General features: G+C 40.8%; 1 protein-coding gene across 1 annotated transcript in view; it reads left to right on the top strand.

Annotated features, from left to right (window-relative positions):
- Positions 1-17,745, top strand: part of LOC131135492 (neuropilin-2-like) — a 110,375-nt gene that overhangs the window by 17,910 nt on the left and 74,720 nt on the right. The window contains exon 3 of the mRNA XM_058081458.2: positions 10,101-10,282. Within this exon, the coding sequence (XP_057937441.2) occupies positions 10,101-10,282 (182 nt within the window). The remainder of the gene's footprint in view (positions 1-10,100; positions 10,283-17,745) is intronic.

Raw genomic sequence — 17,745 nt, 5'->3', positions numbered from 1 at the left:
ATTTAACACAACATTCTAATGACATTTACAGGTCAGAAAAGTGGAAAAAGCACAACAGGACCCCTTTTAAAAATATATAAATAAACGGGTGTAGTTTGACGCTTACTTTGCGCTGAAAAGGACAACATCTTAAAATCTGTTTGTAGTAATTTGCTGTGATTATGTTGGTGTTGTCGTTTTCACCTGATTGAGTTTTTCTAAAATTTTGTCTCGGTTTTGGTACACTGTCTTGATTTTCACACTGTATTGCACATAACAAAGTAGTCCAGTTGTCCTTTACTATATCATCCTGGCAAATTGAAGGACCCAGAGAAAGCACCCTATGCATTGCTGGCTCACTGTGCATGCATTCTTTATTGAGTGCGACTACAAAATAACCTACAATGGGGGCAAAGAAAGCTGCAAGTGCCAGCAATTTTCTAAAGATGGAGCTTGCCAGCATGGATGGGACGTCCACATCAACTGTAAGTTAAACACATTAAAAACAAAAACCGATGTACCACTGTGTTTTGTTTTCAAAGAAACAACTATATTTCTGCAAGCCAACATCTCAGTTGGTTTACATTCCTCATCAATAACATCAATAAGTTGCTTTGCTATCCATTTTCTCTATCACTCATCTTGTTCAGGGTCATGGAGAGGTGGAGCCTACCCAAGCTGCCTTTGGGCAAAACACCCTGGGCAGTCACAAAGCACACATAGAGACAGACAACCATCCACACTCAGAGTGAAGTTGCTTTTAATAAGACACAATGAATCCATATCAGGATGTAAAATGATGATGGCAACATCTCAAACCTAATAGGTTCGATGGGGTGGTGCTATTTAGGTCTACCGGCACCCAACGCCAGGTTATGTATGTGCAGAGGGAGGCTGAAATTGATCCGTTAAGTCCAGAGGGTAAAGATGCCAAGAACAGAGAGAAGACACATCTATCATTGCTCTCTTTCACGCACACACCGGGACAGCAATGTTATGCATCATGTCTGAGACAGTCAAGGGTTGTTTCATTATATAACTCTGCTGAAGTAATCAGATTTATTACAGTCCTGATTGCAATTTAAAATACTAATCTCTAATCTATAATGCATTACATTTTGCAGAGCACTCAGTGGCTAGGTTGGTGAAATCGATGAAGGGCTGGTCAGTGAGCGAAAACAATGTTTTCATTAAGATTCAGACACAGCAGTAATTTCATTTAAGGAGGAAGCGAGAGACACGGACATAAACCCTGGTGTTTAAAAAAGACTGTGTCCATGCCAAGATTAGAGCAGCCAGTCATGACGAAGGGTAACTTCCCCTTTTCAGTCTCATGACATGTACCACAGTGCCTTATCATTGTTGTGTGTGTGCGTGTGTGTGTGTGTGTCTGTGAATGTGTTGGAAAATCAGTCAGTATCTGGCCTGAACGGCATCCATCCCAAACATGCTGAATTGGTGACCTGCTTGGTGAGTATGCTGGCCGTGCAAGAAATGGGATGTTTACAGCTTCCAGATTTTGTGTCCACACGGAACCAACAAACGGACTGGTTGTCAGACCCCCTTGTACAATATGTGAGAGGGATGGGCCTTTTGTGTAAATGGAAAAGTTTTAAATCTTTGATTTCAGCGTGAGGAAAATGTGACTAAGAACAAAAGTCTGGCGTGTATATGTTTGAGTGTAGTAGACACAATAAAGGAACATAAGGTATATAAGACATAATTAGAGACATAATATGAACTTACATACATGTTAGCATTGGGAGAGTTCCTTTTTTACTTCTGTACTTTTCAGTATTTGCTGCGATGGCTATTATCTCATCAATGCAATATTAGTGACACCTAGAGACCAGTATAAAATACTACTTATCACGACATGTCTTTGACTGCATTTTCTGAATGCCTTGTATGTGTATTTTTGTAGTAAGGGGGGTTTAATTGGGTGCAGCAATGGTCAGCAATCACTCCAGGGCGTCGGGTCAGGACAGCAATTCTGTTCAGATGAGTACAGTAGCAATGAGGGACGTCCACATCCTGATTGATGGCTGCTTTATTTATTTGGATCACGTCACATCTCAGGTAGGTGGGTGCGCATGGGGGCATGTGAGTGTAGTGTGTGTGTGGTTTCTGTGTGGGAACAAGCACACAAAACAATATTAGTTAGCAATGTGTTCACAACAGAAGCGCAACACAGTAGTGATGCTAACGAGGCTAACTGACAGGCAGTTAGCAACCAGCCAGGTGGCTGGACAAAACGGCACAAAACACTATACAATAGGGATATAGAACGGCGGCGTCTAACATGAAATAAGTGATAATAAACGTTACTCACGTTTATAGACACACACAGCTATACATATCATCCACCACGAAATCCGTGTGGACACATCAACAACCCTAACCCTAAACAGTTACGGTGACATCAACTCCCGAAGCTAGCAGCTACCGTGGCGCGTTCAGGTACCCGACCAGCGTAGTACTTCCGAACCACACCCGCACACATGTCAGCCTAAATAAACCAGAACAGAACCGGGTATAACAAGGAGTCTTTTGTACAATTTTACTTAATTTAGCCTTTTTTGCTTGAAAATATTTCATTTAGACAAACAAAAGTCTATACAACTTTCTTAAATATGCATATTTTTGACTAATAATATTCTGTATTCAATCACAAAACGTAGATGATTTTTTTCATCAATACATTTTTGAAAAACGCCATAGAGTGAAGGCACAAAATTAGAGTGTGAAGTGGCGACGGATCACTGTAATGACAATTTTATTTCAATCTGCTCCTTCTTCCTGTTCTGTTGCAAGAACACTGACCCAAACGATTCATACACCGTGAATCGTTCAATGCTAGGTGAGCTGAAGTCTCCGTGACATCCAACATACAGGGGAACTCTGAATTGGCTTTAAGGCAATGTTTTTATTCACGATGGTTGGATTGCAGATTCCACTGTATTTGGTGCACAGGAAACACACAGTCAAAAGGCATGATTCACATACAGTATATGAAGGGAGATATTGTTTTTGGAGGTTTACCATTTGGTACTGGTCCAGTTGTTGGAGTACCACTCTAGTTCACCATTACAATGCAAGGAAACTAGTGAAAAACTTTCCATTCATTGTTATCCAACATTTACACTCTAGAACATACTATTAAGTACTCAATTCAAGGTAGATGTTTGCAGGACATTTTTCGTACACGCATTTTGACCCTTGAATACCTTCTTCGCTGCTCTCCGGGTATGCATTTTTAAAATTTTGATTAGAAAAAACATCTGGCTCAAGGGTCCGATTGTGGTCCGTGGCTCATTTTTTTATTGGCCTGAGGTACATTGGAGAAATAAAATCGTGAAAATAGAGAAAATGGCATAATATAATGAGAAAAAAATGAAATCTAAATAACAAATAATAATAACGTTCAGTAAATATTTTGTAAAAATGCTTCATGTTATTTCAGCCATTTTTTTAAATGTAAAAAATATGTATATAAATGAACATATATAAATGTATTCAAGATTGGCAGGTCTGTATTTGTGTTCTACCATCAGCTTTTTCCGACAAAAAGCGTCATGAAACTCGCCCTGCAAAACAACAGATGAAAAGGTTGTACTTGTGTGTCTGTACAAGCGTGTGTATAAATAAGATTTCTCCTGCCAAAAAGGGGATGTTAAATTCTTCACGAGGTGACCCCTCAGACAGTTGAGGTTAAAGAGCTGCTCCAGCATCATATTTTCAGCAGCGATGGTGCCTTTCAACACAGCAGCCGGTTGTCTACTTCACATTTTCCTCTTGGCACGCTGCACGGCTCCGTCTGGGAAAACTGGATCTCTATTTGGAGTCTTTGGAAAGAATATGTGTGTGTATGTGTGTGTGAGCAGGTACACACACACACACACAGCTGCTTAGGGAAAACTGCAGCGTCAGGGTCTGTTGAGGGCAGGCGCAAATCTTTCTGACAGCTTCGCCTTTCCTCAGCCCTCCTTGCTCGCTCCTTTTCCTCCCTCGATTCATTTGACCCTTCCTCCCACCCTCCAGCATCATCACCACCATCCAACCCGGCCCATCTATCATCTTCCGTCTGATCATGGCCTACACATCTTTCATTTCATCACCTCCTTGTCCTCATTGCTCCCAAATGAATCACCCCTAGCCTTCCCTTCCTTTTCTCCAGTGAAAAAACAGGAAGCATGACAAATGCAACATATTTAGACTTTTTCCTCTGTTTCAATGTCTTCCATTTGTCACCGCACTCCTCCACTCCCTCCTGTGTGGATGGCGTTCACACACGTGCCAACTATTGAGTGCCCTTTTCCAAGTCCCTTGACCTCCACTATCTATAATGCTGATCTGAGACGGCCACACATGCACGGAAATGCGGAGCTCAAATACTCAGACACTCCCTTGGGTCCGAGTTTGTCTGATCGATGATGTAACGCTAATGATTGTGTGCGTGTAAGTGTTGAGTGTAACTTTGATGGAACGATCTGGATCAATATATGTTAAAGCCATAATGAGGAATTGATTAATTGTCCTGGAGATTACAGTACACGGTCTCATTCCCACACAGGGACGTACAATTCTATAATCATGTACGTCTGTGTAATGTTTGAGGATTTTTTTAATGATTATATTGCATAAAAACATGCTTACAAGTGTGTTGTTGCTGTTGTACAAGTCGACTTTTGTCAATGGCGTGACGTGACGTGAATGGATCAGTTCAATTTGACACCACCAGTAGGTGTTGTAGTAAATTACCCTTAAATGTGTGGAAGTTATTTTTTCATTTATTAATTAGTATTGGTATTGATACTTCTTGATAGTAATTGACACATTTTTGATACTTTGGTGACCGACTCTTGGAAATTCCACATGGTAATAAGTGCATAATTAATAATTGGATTTTTAACATACAGTACACTAATGGTGGATCGTCCAACTCTATTAGAAAACACTGAGATGTTCCTCTCTTTGTTCCGCTAAGTGGCTGAACTTCAGGTCAGATTATTATTAATTATAACAAATGGCTCACCGAAGGCAATCCAAGAGCAGGCTTTGTAAGTCCACTGGGGGAAAAAAACAACTCACACCATTCTAAACCATTTTAACATATCTGCCAAATGGAAACAATGGTGCAAATTGAGGAACGTCTCAGTGACAAAATGAGAATACACAAATATGAGCAGTCATATGAATATTCGTGGTGGGCAGTACATTTTGGTACAATTTCATGGAACAAATACTTGAATTTAAGTAGTAAATGTTGTAAATAATTCGTTCCAGCTTTGTTTACTGCTCCTACACCCGGAGAGTTGTGGTTGGGTCTTCTCAGGAAAACACTATAAAAACACTTTAAAATTTGTGATTTCATTCGATTCCAACTTTTTTCTCTTAATATTTTAACTATCCTCTTACATCATATTTTTGGAAAGTGCCTCAGGCCAATAATAAAAAGGGCCCCGGGCGACCCTTTGGACACCCTTGCTGTGGCCTGATGAAGCCTTCAGAGGGTGAGGTTTGTGTGCAGACGTTCAGTCGACTGGTAAAAACAGGGACACCTACAAGAAAATGTGGCGAGGAAGCAAAAGGGCTGTGAGAGCACACATTTCACATTTCAAAGAAGAGTTCTCCCCACCACAGCTACTTCCGTTAATCTTCAGTCTCCATCTTAATCTGCAGTATCAACGGTGACCTTCATCATTGTGCCCTCACAATTTAAATGCATTGGCAACAAATTTGTGTTTTTCGTCATTCTTTCCTTTCAAGCAAGACAAATCATTTTTACACACTTGAAAGCCGATGGATTTCAAGGGAAATGTGGGAAACAAATCCTTGTCGTTCCCTTGGGCAAGTCTGTGCAACAAACCCACTGGCTTTTTTATTTTTATTTTTTTTTTGGCGGATGGGGGCAAGGAGAGAGAGATGATAGGATTTTAACAGCGTATTAGAAGCTGTGCTCTTCCCACACAAAAACACATCATAGGAAACCTCAAGCTCATCCACGGATGCACGCAGCCACGCGGCCCTTGTACGTATGTAGCAGTGTGTGTGTGTTAGTGCGTGTGCTCACTTAAACGTGGATGTCTGCTCCCTACTGACGGCTCGGAGCCAAACTGGGAGAGGAAGGACAGGATTGGGAGGGGAGGGGGGCACCTGTGGCTGTCAGTCCAACAAGAGTGAATGTAGTGTCAGGTTCTCTCTCTGTCCACTTCCACTCTGTTTCACTGAATCCGGGCATTGCGTCATGATTTAATGTAGCCGGCTTTGTGTTACAGTACAACCTCAGTTAGCGTACAGTTAGTGTGTTTTCTTTGGATAACTCTATGGTTAAAATTGTGCCTTGGTTTGGGTTCATTTTCAAGTTAGTGTAAAATATTGCGTGCCTCTTGCCGTGTTATTAATACACAGTGTGAGTGGTGTGAAAAAGTGTTTGCCCCCATCCTGATTTCTTAATTTTAAAGTGTATTTCTTATGGTGGAGTCATGAACACTGACTGACATAAACTGAGGCAAGTTGGGCCTGCAGTTCTTTGGATGTCGGTGTGGGGTCTTTTGTGACCTCTTGCATGAGGCATCGTTGCACTCTTGCCGTCATTTTGTTTGGCTGTCCTTTTTTTTTCCTACTGTGTAGTTTTGCCATTTTCATGCCATTTCACGCCATTTTCAAATCTTTTTGAAAAACACTCAAGCATGCTCCTTTCTTTTACATTTTAATTCTCTTGACCCAATTGGACTTACACTTACGGCACCTGTAGTATGATATGTTTATTTGGTATGTTTATTTGTTTCAGACATGCGTAATAAGTTATATTAAAGAACATCTCATGGTTAAATTTGCACAATTCGACATGTCTGAAAAAGAGTAGGAAGAGTTTATTGAATCCTACCCCCCTTCTCCATGTACATTACTGAAACACTGAGGATAAATATGTGAATGCCAGATTACACATTTTGCCTCAGAAGAGGCAGGAAGAGCGTTCACTCCTCGGCACATAATAGAACAACGGTGTTCCATAGAACAACAGAGTGAGACCTCATGTCTCTCATACATTTGCTTTGTCTGTGTGGGGGGAGGCAGTGCAAGCATACACACACAGTGTAGCAAGGGAGCCTCGTGAGGAGCAGTGCCAAGGTAATGTAGTAATGGAGCAAAAACTACAGCTTTCGTATGGAAATATTAACAATGGGCAAGGTGATCTAAAGCCAGAATGCTGCAAATGTTTGACAGACAGTACGAATCGCTTATAAGAAAAGACATAAAACCACAGAAATTGTCAAAGATGACATATTAAGGGAAATGTTGTATTATTATGATGCACTATTGTTTTCATATATTACCATAGCATTAGTGCTTAATTTGGTTTCAAGAAATGTTGACAATAATATCGTTTACGGTCAATTTGTGAGACAATGAATGCACCTGCATTGTTTTGTAACTTGGTTAAATAGAAACGTTTTTATGCCCAGTAATATTTTTTCATTGTACTTTATTTCTATTAATGTTAAAATACCATCTCGTCTTGTTCTCGTGGACTCAATCTTGGTCTCGTCTGGGGACTCGGGTCTTGGTGACATCAAGTCTTGGTGAGATAAGTCGTTGTAGTCGAGGTGATGTCATCTTCAATACTTGCCCACTTTCTTGATGTCTTTGACAGCAAGTGTGATACCTTCCTCCAGTCCTCCCTTTAACTCCTTGGCGCTCCAACCCCTGCTTCCTTAAGTCACATGGTTTCTTGGCGAGGCCAGCGTTCTTCTCTGGCACAGACACACTCAGAGGAACACACCCTAACAAGACAGTATGAAATGTGACACATCAAAACAAACCAAAAATAAAAGAAAGAAAGACGGTCATGATGGAAAGACTATATAGCACTTGCATCACCGCTGTTCTGTGCCAAGTCAACACATTACACGATGGGAGTGTGGGAGTCAGGTGACCTTTGGGAGGTTACTCACCTGTCGAGGGCTACACAAACAAGTAGGCACATATGTTGTGGGAGAACAAACTCTGGAAAATGTGTGTTCTTCAAAGGCATATTTGGTGAGAATGCATCACCTGTTTGATCCGTAATACGTTCCAATAAAGAACCTCTCGTGTGTTTCTGCCGAGCTCATCACATTTGTGGTGGGGTGAGAATGCCCATGTGTGCTTATGAAAATCTGACTTTAGAATATCCCAGTTTCTACTGTATGTAAAGCAAATCAGTTACTCAAACACCAGATATTCTTCACATTTTCCATTGATTCATTTACTAAAATGGCATAAAAGTAGATATTCTTGTAGTGTTCCTTTTCTGATTAATTGTTAAGTGTTCACTGAATCGCACTAAAAAGCTCCGTAGAAGAGCAATTAACATGACTCTGGTCAGAGCTGATCGATAAAGTGGATAAAGGCGTGCAAATAGACTCCAAGTGCACTTATTCAGCCTTTAAGTCTCCCACTCAAAAATGTATTAAAATTACTTTTTAGAATGTTATTATTAGTTTTTTTTCTTTCATTTCAACCAGAATGCTACTTTGGGGGTAAAGGGATGGCCAGTTGGTTTTTGTCCAGACACTGTGGCAACACTCCTGCTGTGCGTCTGGACATGGAGCCAAACATTTGTGGTCAGGGGATATCAAAGAGAGAAAGAGAATGAAAATAGATTTTTTTTGTGTGTGAATGGTGACAGCCAGACATCCTGCTGATGTTTGAATGAATGAATTGCATGCAGGGATTTTTTTTTTTACATATAACTTGTAAGCACTGATATGATAATACATTCACTATAAATTCACTAACAACTATTTTAGTTCCAAACAGAACAGTATTTTTTCACATAAAGCGCTACTTTTTTGTGAGAACTGGACGTAATAATAAAAAAAAGTGGATGCAATTTATTGTTGAAGCATTTTCCTGGACATACTCCTGTGATTGAAATGTTTCTCACTTTCTTTCTCAGTGCTGGCGCTTGCAACTCTCTTTAGCCCCATGGCGAGTTATCAATTAGAAATGCCTGGAGAGCAAGGCATTGTTTGGGTTCTCAATTTTAGAACATGGTTCATGGAACATGGTTACCAGGAGAATGGATTAGTTATTTTTTTTTACATGCAATACTGCAATGACCTTAGTTCAATTTCACCCTCGGCCATCTCTGTGTGGAGTTTGCACGTTCTCCCCATGCATGCGTGGGTTTTCTCCGGGTACTCCGGTTTCCTCCCACATTCCAAAAACATGCTAGGTTAATTGGCCACTCCAAATTGTCCATAGGTATGAATGTGGGTGGGAATGGTTGTTTGTCTATATGTGCCCTGTGATTGGCTGGCCACCAGTCCAGTTTGTACCCCGCCTCTCATCCGAAGACAGCTGGAATAAGCTCCAGCACCCACCTCGACCCTCATGAGGAAAAGTGGTAGAAAATGAATGAATGAATACTGCAGTACAATTTACACTATGACATTTTTGATGAAAATTGGGGCGTACGAAAACTGAGATTTGAATTTAATTGAGAGATTTCCCTGACAAAAGTGGAACACAGAAAATGCCATACCCGAAATCCAACCATCCACCCATTTTGTATGCACTTATGGCACAATCATTTTAGAAATCAATACATTTTCTTCCATCGAAAAGTATATGAAATACGCAAAGCAGTGTATTTGATAATATGATAATATTAATGATTAAGAAAATTTATTCATAGGTTTATATATTGGAATATTTTTCATACTGTTTTGCAGTGAATGGCTTGTGTATATGTGTGATAATGTAATTATTCTCATATATCATTATTATTAGTAGTATTAAATAAATACATAAAACGTACACGTGCAAAATTTTTGTATTTTGTGAGGTCCTGCTGTAAAACTCCATCAATTTGTATTGCACTACAGTTATATATTGTAAGTGGGTGTTTGTTATGCAATGTTTAAATGATGTATCTCCTCCTGCAGCTGTAATAACACCCACAGCGTTGCTGAAGCAGATCTGACATTCAAATACATTTCTGCTATTGGAAATCTTAATCATTCATCAAATATTATATTGCACCAGCTGATGTTGTTATCAGATATGTCTGATATCTGATAACGTTATATGTCTGATATCGTTTATATACTGTATGCGGTTGTACTTTGCAGGTATGACTATGTAGAGATCCACGATGGGAACTCAGAATCTGCCGACTTGTTGGGAAAGCACTGCAGTAACATCGCCCCGGCACCAATCATATCATCTGGCCCCTCCCTGCACATCAAGTTTGTGTCGGACTACGCCCACCAAGGGGCGGGTTTCTCGCTGCGCTACGAAATCTTCAAAACTGGTAAGAAGATGTCTTATCTAGGTTGAACGTCAGTTGTTGGATCATGAGACCATCAAAATATGCGGCAATTTAATAAATGGACTATTTTAGTAGTTACAGGGTATAAAACCTTTTTGAGACCTTCTAAATATGTTTTTTTGTACCATTGTTACAGCCCTGAAGGCATGAAATCACACCCTGAGAGTCACCTTTACACTTGTATGATCCAATATAATAGACAAAATAATACAAAATAAGCCATTTTAGACATTAATAATAAGATAAGATAGCTTCATGCGTTAGCATGGATAGCTCCTGCGGTGGCTATTGTCTGCCTCATCAGTGTAGCGTTACTGACACATAGAGACCGGTGTTGAATACTACTCTACTGCCACGATGCACTTTGATTACTCGACTAACAAGCAAAGACCCCACCCAGTGAACATTCACACAGCCATTCTCTACCATGCTAACCTTCTGCTAGCATTCGGCTGCAGTCAACTCCAGGGAGCTGACACATCACACATCATGTCCTAGGCCCCGCTTCTTATAGCTGCACACAAGTCACAGATACTGAATTATGCTTCATATCAGTCTTCATATCTTGTCTTCTTTATTTTTGTAATTTTGTTCATTTTTGTTCAGCTTAATTTATGTTTTTACTAATAAGAGGTTGTATGCAACCACCAAACAGCCATCATTTTTTATCTTTCAGGGTGCAATGTGAAAATAGGCACTTTTTTTTGCAGCAAATACAACATTTAGAAATATTTAGGGCCTAAACCTGGTCTGGCCTGAAAATTGGAATCTAATGTAATAATGACAACAATCACTTTCCTTGTAAATGTTGCAAACATTCCATATTGGAGGATAATGTCAATATCAAGCTAGCATGAGCATTTGGAGGTGGAGGTGTGAGCCATGGGTAAAAAATATACCATGTTGTGGGCGTCTCAGTTACTCGCAAATGGCTGAATCTATGGTATAAACAAATTGTCCTGTGAATAATATTTGTTTTGGACAACTTGACACAATTTACTTATGATATAAATGAATCAGGCGGCACGGCGGACGAGTGGTTAGCGCGCAGACCTCACAGCTAGGAGGACCAGGGTTTGATTCCACCCTCGGCCATCTCTGTGTGGAGTTTGCATGTTCTCCCCGTGCATGCGTGGGTTTTCTCCAGGTACTCCGGATTTCTCCCACATTCCAAAAACATGCTAGGTTAATTGGCAACTCCAAATTGTCCATAGGTATGAATGTGAGTGTGAATGGTTGTTTGTCTATATGTGCCCTGTGATTGGCTGGCGACCAGTCCAGGGTGTACCCCGCCTCTCGCCCAAAGACAGCTGGGATAGGCTCCAGCACCCCCCGCGACCCTTGTGAGGAAAAAGCGGCAGAAAATGAATGAATGAATAAATGAGTCAAGGATATAGATCTGTACATACTTAAATCAGAGTCAAATCTCAGTGGCTAGATGTGAACATTCTGATAAAGTTCTCACATTTTGCTCCTGTCACAAAGCCATTTTTTGTGGAAACTAAAGTCGAAACTATGTTGTAGCTTCTGAGGAAGAACCAGAGTCATGATATCTCAACAGTGTTATCTTTCCCACCCTGTTTTGTTAAAAGCAATTGCTGCTATCCTACAAGTATTGTATACGTCACACCAGTTGCTAATTATCTTAGCGTGACAACCGCTCTTGCGCTCTTGCTATGTGAAAGCTCCGCAATGTTCTGTGAAATACATGGCGGATCTACCGTTACGGCTCTGATGTGCCAATTTTGCAGGATCACAGTGTGAAAGAGACTTCTATTTGGAGCATTTATCTCTTTAAAGACGGCATTTGAACTTGTGACCTCCAAATAAGTAGAAGTACACCTTTGCAAGCAGGCTGATAGAGACCATATCACGAGTTAGCAACTAATAGGAGACCCAACATGCTTCATTAGGTGACCAGACCTCATTTGTCTCCCAGATGTCATGGGAGACAGCTAGCGGCTAAGGACCGACTCAGCACAGGACCCCTGAGACCCCTTTAGACAGTCCATGCGAGACATCCATGCCCTTCATGGCCCCGTCTCTTAGAGTTACGTACATCTCTGTGTGTGTGATACAGCTCTCCTTCACGCTGTCGTGGGTCAGCCAAATCAACTCTAACAGAGACCACAGACACACGTGGGGGCACATAGTGTTGGCCCCTCAGCCATCTTGGTTCCTTCCCCCGAAAGCATTCCTCACATGCCTGCTTAATTGAGTCCTGAGTCCTGCAACACACTGTCACACACAAGGCGAGCTGGGGTTACTAACACAACACGTGCACTGTCCGTGTTTCCCACTTCCTGCCACCAGCCTGTCAGGGTTTCTACTGTGTGATTCTTTGGAACTCAATGCCCCTCAATTGACTTCACATCGAGTGTCAGAGATCACACATGGAGCATTAAGCCACTAAGAGAAAAGCTGCTTTTGGCTGTTGTGAAACGTCAAGGTGAACAACTGATTGGTCTATGATGACACTGAGTGCTGAGTTTGCATTTTGCTGGCACTGATGTTACATATGACTTTTATAACTGAAAACCTAAGGGTTGTTAGTTTTATCACGTTAGTTTTGTAAAGTTTTGTATGGATACAGAGCTAACATTTCTACCTCCATGCCACTGATTAAAATTACGGAGGAAATCACCAACGCTATAGATCATAGGAAGTGTGCAGCCGCAGTATTCATGGTTCGAACAAAAGCCTTTGATACAATCAATCATGACATCCTAATAACTAAATTAGAAAAGTACGGATTAAGAGGTTTAGTTCTGAACTGGGCCAAAAGCTACTTAGCTGACAGGAAGCAATACGTACAGCTAGGAGAATACACATCTGCAAGTTCATATATTACATGCGGAGTTCCCCAGGGGTCAATACTGGAGCCAAAACTGTTCAACTTGTACATCAATGATATGTCCAAAGTTATGAAAGACTTAAAGCTGGTATTATTTGCGGATGATACCACTGCTTTTTGTTCTGGAGGGAGTACAGACAAAATCATTAGAAAGGTCAGAGAAGAAATGGTCACACTAAAAAGATGGTTTGATGATAATAGATTGTCCTTGAACCTAAGTAAAACTAAAATCATGCTGTTTGGTAACAGCAGAAAGGACACGCACCAGCAAATACAAATAGACGGTGTGGACATTGAAAGGGTGAAGGAAAATACATTTCTGGGAATCACAATAGATGAAAATATGAGCTGGAAACCTCATATTACAAATATAAAACATAAGGTGGCCCGAAATATTTCAGTATTGAATAAAGCAAAATTTGTTCTCAATCAGAAATCACTCCACACTCTTTATTGCTCTCTGGTTCTACCATATCTTACTTATTGTGTGGAAATATGGGGTAATAACTATAAAAGCAATCTTCACTCGCTAAATGTACTGCAAAAAAGGTCAGTAAGGATAATTCATTCAAATAAAACCATTACCATTACCATTACCAAAGGCTGTTTTTTCACCTTAGCTTCTCTACCTGGTTCTTTGGACCAGTTGACAACTTCTTTGGAGAAGTTCTCAACAAGAAAGATTGATGAAGAGCCCAGAATGACCGTCCACACAGTCCAGCAGTTGCCACACCCCTCTAGAAAGTCAAAGTTACGTTTGTGTGGACGTGAGAGTTAAGAGAACAATGCAATGTATTTTTCCATCAGCCATATGGACGACTTGTGCGACTCTGATAGTGCTATGTGAGTGTGTTATATGTGTCAACACGGCTTCCTATGAGAATCTATTAGACTGAAAATGCACTGAGCTAATTGAGTCACTGACTGAATCAAAAGGTGTAATATTTAGCCATTTAAATGAGAACAAGAAAACCTAAAAATGCAACATAAAAAAGAAGTCTTCCACACACCACGATCTTGCATGTATGTCTTTGTGAAGTCTTCCCTGGCAAGCGTAGTGCCATTTGCCACAACAGTTAAGATGCTGGAACATGTTTAACAAGATCTTGTTATCCAAGAAGGTTCAACTGAACGTCTGTTTGTGTGGGTGACCGGATTTCATGTGTGTGTGTCTTATACACACCTTATAGTCACATGATCAAATGTCTCAATATGCATCTGTTCATTGGCTCCCATTGCACATGTTGTATTTACCATCCTCTGTCCCATTAAGTAGTGTTTATGTATGTTAATCTATGTGTCTGACTCTACATATGTTTTTTGGACTTGGACAAAGCCTTCGACCGTGTCCATTTCCTTGTCCTGTGGGGGCATTCTGAGAGTACAAGATTGCTTACTCCTTGCCATTTGTTCCCTGTACAAGCGGAGCAGGAGCCTGGTTTTTATTGCCTGTTCCTGGTGAACGTTGGTCTGTGCCAAGGCTGCCCTTTGTCCCAGATTCTGTTCATGCATTTTATGATCAGATTTTTATGTGCAGCCAAATGAGTAGAGGGGATCCAGTTTGGGGACCTTAGGATCTCATCTCTGCTATTCCAGATGATGTGGTCCTGATGGCCTTCAGGTGTGAAGGTCATTGTGAGGTTTCTGGGAGGAGCCTCAGCCCCTCCAAATCTGAGGCTGTGGTTTTCAGTCGGAAAACGGTGGATGACATTGTTTGAGTCTGCAGTAGTGGCTGCTGTATCGGACCAAAGAGAGATCTGAGTCTGAAGGCAAAGTTTAATGGACCATCTATGTTCCCATCCTCACCTATGGTCACCTATTGTGTCTTGACTGAAAGAGCGACATCGTGGATACAAGCTGCCGAAAGGCTGAGGAGCTCAATCATCCTTGGAGGAGCTAGGAGTAGAGCTGTTGCCCCTTCACATCAATTGAGGTTGCTCAGGCATGGTCAGGATGGCTTGAGAATGCCTCCCTGTTGTGGTGTTCCGGGCATGCCCAGCCTGGAGGGGGCCCCTTGGCGGACCTCGGACACACAGTAGAGATGTATCACAGCTGGACTGGGAACACCTTGTTGTCCTACCGGTGGACCGTATACGTCTGGACTTCCCTACTGAGCAGAAGCAGAAGACAGTGGAGTGGTTATGTGGTGTTTGGTAACTAGTGTTATTGTGCCGTTATTGTATTCTAGCAACCGGTTGTCTAATGGATGCCTCTTTCCAACGTTACGCTCTTACCATTACCGACAGTGGAATGTGTCACATTACTAAGCACTGATATCTGTATCATCGATCTGGATGTGGCTTCTGTTGCTGATGTTCACTACTACATAGAAAGTTAATGGAATAGTTCGCATTTGTTGACATGAAGTTGAATGATGGGATTTGGGTGCTGAAGAAAGTAGTTCCAGCTAGTTGCTGGGGACTGGCTGTTATTTTCTCTGCCGACTAAAACTTGTTCTAGTACAGGTGTACTGTTTATCTGGTGGCCACAATAAAAGGCCGATACAAAACATATGCTTAACTGTTTAACTGCACCTATTTTGTTATGTATATTTATGACTTGCTCCCCTGCTTGGAGTCCTTCATCCCTTAGAGAGGATGATTTTAGTGGGGGTCTCTGTTTTAATCCTTGTCTGTGTTGGAGGAGATTGTCTGACTCTTTTTTTTTTTGTTCTGCTGACCAGCCAGACCTTCACCCTCTGAGTAGCAGTCTAGTCTGTCTGGAAAGGAATTACTTTGTCTTACAGCATGCAGTATGTCTCTGAAATACGGACATATATTTACATAAAATGCATTACCACCTTTCTCAGAGAAAGGTGTGTGATTGTTGGAAAGGGATTGAAAAACACAAAAGTGCATGAATTGAACAACACACATCTGTTACTATGGTTGCTGTCGTAAAATTACAACCAATGCAAACGTCGCTCAGACAGGGCATCCAATCAAATGCTCCTGTCTAGGCAGCACGCCCCCAGCTGTTATTGTGACCCAGAATTCACCAGACACACACCCACACATACACATACAGTATGTATACACAGATATAGGCTGGACGGCTGTACACAAATACAGTATATGTCTGCACGACATATTCACTAACACACTGCAGTACAAAGAACAAAGGATGTTATATCGATGTAACCTAAGAGTATCACTATGTGTCATGTCCCAGTCTAAAGTTACTAATATTATATGTGTAACCACCAATAATGAAGTACTGTGACTTTACAGTGGAATAGATAAACACACTCACACACTCAACAAATTGCCTAATTAATCTAATCCTATTTAGAGTTTCAGTTGCTAATAATATTTTAATGATGAAAAACTACTCAAATGTATTCCATCATATCACAGTCACCTTCATATATTGTGATGCCTTGTGGCAACACTTAATTACTGTTTTGTACTGTGAACTGTGAGAATTACTCAGACTTTACATTTGACAAATAATTTTTACTGACTTACAATGCAGTTATATACACATCTCTTCTCATCACATCTCACTGTCCAAACACAGGGTGGGACACTTTCCATTGCCCCCCTCCACAATCTACCCAGCAACACAAATCACAAGTCACACAGTCCAACAACAGCATACGGAATGAACATGTCAAAGGAAAAGCAAAAAAAAAAGACGAAAAAAACACTGTCTAACAATAAGTATTTAATAATATTAAAAATTTTAAAAGCATCAAGTTGGAAAGAGGCGTTAAAAGGGGCATGAAAGTATGGAACATATCACATGGGAAAGGAGGGCGGAAGTGTTTATGCGATGTGCATGAACTTGAAGTAATGAGAAGGGAATAAAATTGCTGCTGGCAACCAAACTGGTCAGGCGACCACTGTAGACACACACACACACACACACACACAAATGCTTAGAGTCACGCAGACCCACATTATTGAGGGGGTAGGGTGGTAGTGGGAGGGACACCCCATAAGAGTAGGTATGTGTGCGTGTGATGTCATTGCACGCGTGAGAAGCTCATGGTATTAAGCAAAACAGACTGAGCAGACATCGAGCGTGATTGTCTGCATCTTTGTTGTGTACTTTGTAAACAAACTACTACTGCGCCCAAACTCAACCTACACCAATGTTAGGAAGACTTTTAATGTTCACTGATCATTTATTCAGCTTTTTTATTTGTAAATAAATAGGATTGCATTGCATACCATATTAACTCATTTGTGGGGTTGCATTTATTTTTATGTTTAATGAGCATTGTAGCAAATTTATTAATATATAAAGGTTTACTTAATGGGTATTAAATAATTAAATTATTCAAATTATTTTATTAATGTTGAACTAACTAATTCCTTTAAGTACCACATGCAAGACTCCACACTGTTCTAGTGTTAGTGACTTTCTCTTCATTTACTTGTGTAAACATGCATGCACAAGGGTAGACACCCAAACAGACTGGAGGGAAATGGGTTACTATAAGAGGCTTAGACAGACGTGTGTGTGTGCGTATGTACTATGTCTGGGTGTTAGACCATACACGGTCGAGTAAACTAGAATAATGGTGCTAGATGCCACTATATCAATTGTGTGTGAGAGAGTACTGAGTGAAGGAAGTTTTAAGGCT

The sequence above is a fragment of the Doryrhamphus excisus genome, linkage group LG12 (assembly GCF_037039965.1).
Source record: "Doryrhamphus excisus strain RoL-2023G ecotype Guam linkage group LG12, RoL_Dexc_Guam_v1.1, whole genome shotgun sequence".
NCBI classification, from domain to species: Eukaryota; Metazoa; Chordata; class Actinopteri; order Syngnathiformes; family Syngnathidae; genus Doryrhamphus; species Doryrhamphus excisus.
This window is presented reverse-complemented; position numbering and strand designations above follow the sequence as displayed.